The sequence below is a fragment of the Palaemon carinicauda genome, chromosome 45, assembly GCF_036898095.1.
Source record: "Palaemon carinicauda isolate YSFRI2023 chromosome 45, ASM3689809v2, whole genome shotgun sequence".
NCBI lineage: Eukaryota > Metazoa > Arthropoda > Malacostraca > Decapoda > Palaemonidae > Palaemon > Palaemon carinicauda.
Genome location: NC_090769.1, coordinates 27,292,389 through 27,295,237, shown reverse-complemented (window position 1 = coordinate 27,295,237; position 2,849 = coordinate 27,292,389). Strand labels below are relative to the sequence as shown.

The 2,849-nt window shown below is 36.0% G+C and overlaps 1 protein-coding gene across 1 annotated transcript; it reads left to right on the top strand.

The window, feature by feature from the left end:
* The first annotated feature begins 1,485 nt into the window (after positions 1-1,485).
* LOC137634618 (uncharacterized) lies at positions 1,486-2,647 on the top strand. The gene is made up of 2 exons (XM_068367087.1): positions 1,486-1,645; positions 1,954-2,647. The coding sequence occupies exon 2, from the start codon at positions 1,954-1,956 to the stop codon at positions 2,263-2,265; it is 312 nt and encodes a 103-aa protein (XP_068223188.1). The 5' UTR covers positions 1,486-1,645; the 3' UTR covers positions 2,266-2,647.
* The last annotated feature ends 202 nt before the right edge of the window (positions 2,648-2,849 follow it).

Below are 2,849 nucleotides of genomic sequence, written 5' to 3'. Positions count from 1 at the left end.
TCTTGATATAGCTTTTTATTGCTATATATCTATTCCTGTCTCTTTGGGAATTAGAGGACATTGTGGTTTAGGTAGGCCCGAAATCGTTGTCTGCGACAGCTCGGTAGATTTTTTTTTTTTTTAATCTGAACCTTTGTATTTCTTTGCAGTTTATGTAAAGATTATATTAGTAGGTGCTTATATTAGCCTGAGAATAAACATTAATGCTGTCGTTAGTATTCTGAGTGAATGGAAATGAGTAAAACAGTGCATCAGGAGGAGGCTATAAAGTTTCTTTTATAATCATTCATATAGCTAGTGTAAGTCTGAAGTTCATTCAGAATATCAATAAATGGCTATTGGTGTAGCAAACATATTTTATTTTCGTACTGATCCTACTGATCAAAAGTTAGCTTTCCCTTCAAAACGCATATTACCAAGAGGAAAAAAAAAGTCATTTCATGCTAAATTTATAATGGACTCAATATTATTCAATTACCTCTTAACCAAAGAGATATCAACCATCTGGAATTTTTTGCTATACTAATCAAAATATTAGACTAATCAGTTTTTTAATCAACTATTCTAGAATAATACAAAGGAGAAGGTTGAGACCTTGTAATGGTTTCTGTATATCTCCCTACTGTTCATTTTTTAGGTATATAATATTAGAAGAAAAATACCTGAACTCCCATGAGGCTGTCTTTCGACACGGGCGAGTGGCTAACAACTTTCACCAAAGGCACCAACGCATACAATCTTACATGATAGCTAAGGAAACTGGTGTGAGGAGCAATGCATAACTGAATATGAAAAAATCACTTAATACTAAGGGGTGGGGACACAAAGTCCCGGCACTGGGAACGGTGTTGAGAGAAGGTCATCCATTTATGGATACTGTCAAACGCATAGTTAATTGTTATAGAGTTAATTAATTGAGATTAACTCGATATAATCTTCCAGAATAATTGAACCTGGAAAGGATATGAACGCGAGAGGTAATCAATAGAGACACGTTACAGAGACGAGCATTAAACAATTGCAAGAACATCGAGGTACATAATTAGTTACAAGAATCCTTTGAACAATCTATATTTCTGAGAAGCAGTGGTTTTGTAAGTACAAGATCAATTGCAAAATTTTTGGGTCAAATAAATTATCAAAGAAATAAGATAAAAAGGAGCTGTGATAATGGTTACTTTCTAGAAAAAAAAATAAATCAGAATCATGAAATATAACTTAAATCATAAAAAAATGCTAAATCGATTTTTTTTCAGTAAAAAATATATTTTTTTTCAAAATCTCAGTAAGCTAAGAAATAAATTAGCAATTTTTAAAGTACATTAATTTTTCGACCTAGGACCAAGTTTTTCTTTGTTCTCTACATACAGAAACGACATAACATAAATTTTAATGTTTTCTCAAACCTTTTCTCAATTTTTTTCCCCAACTGAAGCATAATTGCGCAAGAAACCCCTCCCTGGCAGGCAGGTGAATCCTGTTCCTAATCATCATGGAAGGAAGACAAGGAAGAGATATTGCCCACGCAGATCAGGAGGAGTGAGGCAAGGGTGGTATAAAACCGCGATTTCCAGATTTCAAGCTCCACAGTCCAGCCCAGACGAGCGTCGAAGTACAACCCTTCCAGAACAAGCACAGTAACAAGGTAAGGCTTACAGGACATATTTTGCTGAAGTATTTGCTTTCATTTCCCTATCTAATAAAGTCATGAAACTTGTGGAAATTGGTCAAGTGTATTTCTAAGAGCGATTTATGATTCAGATATACATATATACAAGGCCATATGTGTTTACTTGAACAAATTATGTATAGTTAAAGTGGTCACAGATGTTCATATTCCATTTGAAAATATGCATAATGTATCATATGCAAGTAACTGGAATTGTCAGTACATTCGTATTTATACACGTTGTTGTATCAATATTTATACAAGTACCGTTCTCCATTCCGCAGATGATGCAACAAAACAAAGCCATGTTGATCTTCGGCCTCCTTGCCATCTGCCAAATCAACCTGATGGCGGCCAAGCCCTATGGCACAACTGTCGTTCGGACTGTTTCCTCTCCAGCTGTGGTTCATAGAACCTTTGCTGCTGTCCCAGTTGCCTCGGCTGCTGTGCCTGTCTTCCACAGCGTCGCTGTGCCCCACGTTGGTGTTCATGTTGCAGGACACGACAACAGCAACGAAGTCCTTAGCTACGGGGGAGGGGCAGACGCCTCCCACGAAGTAGGCGTTGTTGCTGTACGGAGGACTCACTTGTGGTAATCACAGCATCAGAAGCATTTGGGTATCCATGTTGAAGAGTTCCTGGCTTTCATCCTGAAGAAAATCTTCGTATCAAATTATGCTGAAGGGTTTCTGTTATGCTTTTCCTGAAGATTTTCTGGGATTCATCCTCTAGAGGCTTTTGGTATCCTTATTAAAGAGCTTCAGGTACTTATCGTGAAGAGCTTCTGGTATTACTGTAATAACATAGAATCTCTGATAAAAAGTTCAGACTGTGTTTGGTTTGCTTGTTTTGTGCTTGGCATCTCTTCTTTTCATCATGCATCGCTATTTCAAATGCTCTTGTATGACATTTATGCTGATATAAATCATCTATCTTTTATGCTTTATCTGATTGTGAAATAAATCAATGTATCCTTGATACCGTTTTTCTTTTTCTTTTCGCCCTCGCGTTAAACTACAATAAACAAAACGAATTACCAGATAATCGCTAAGCTCAATAACGAAGTATTTCCGTAATAAAAACTCATTAGATAGTTTACACCATTCTAATTCTAAATATTTTCCTTATACTTTAATAATAGTTATCTTTATTGGAAAACAAGTCAAGTGTATGAATAGCT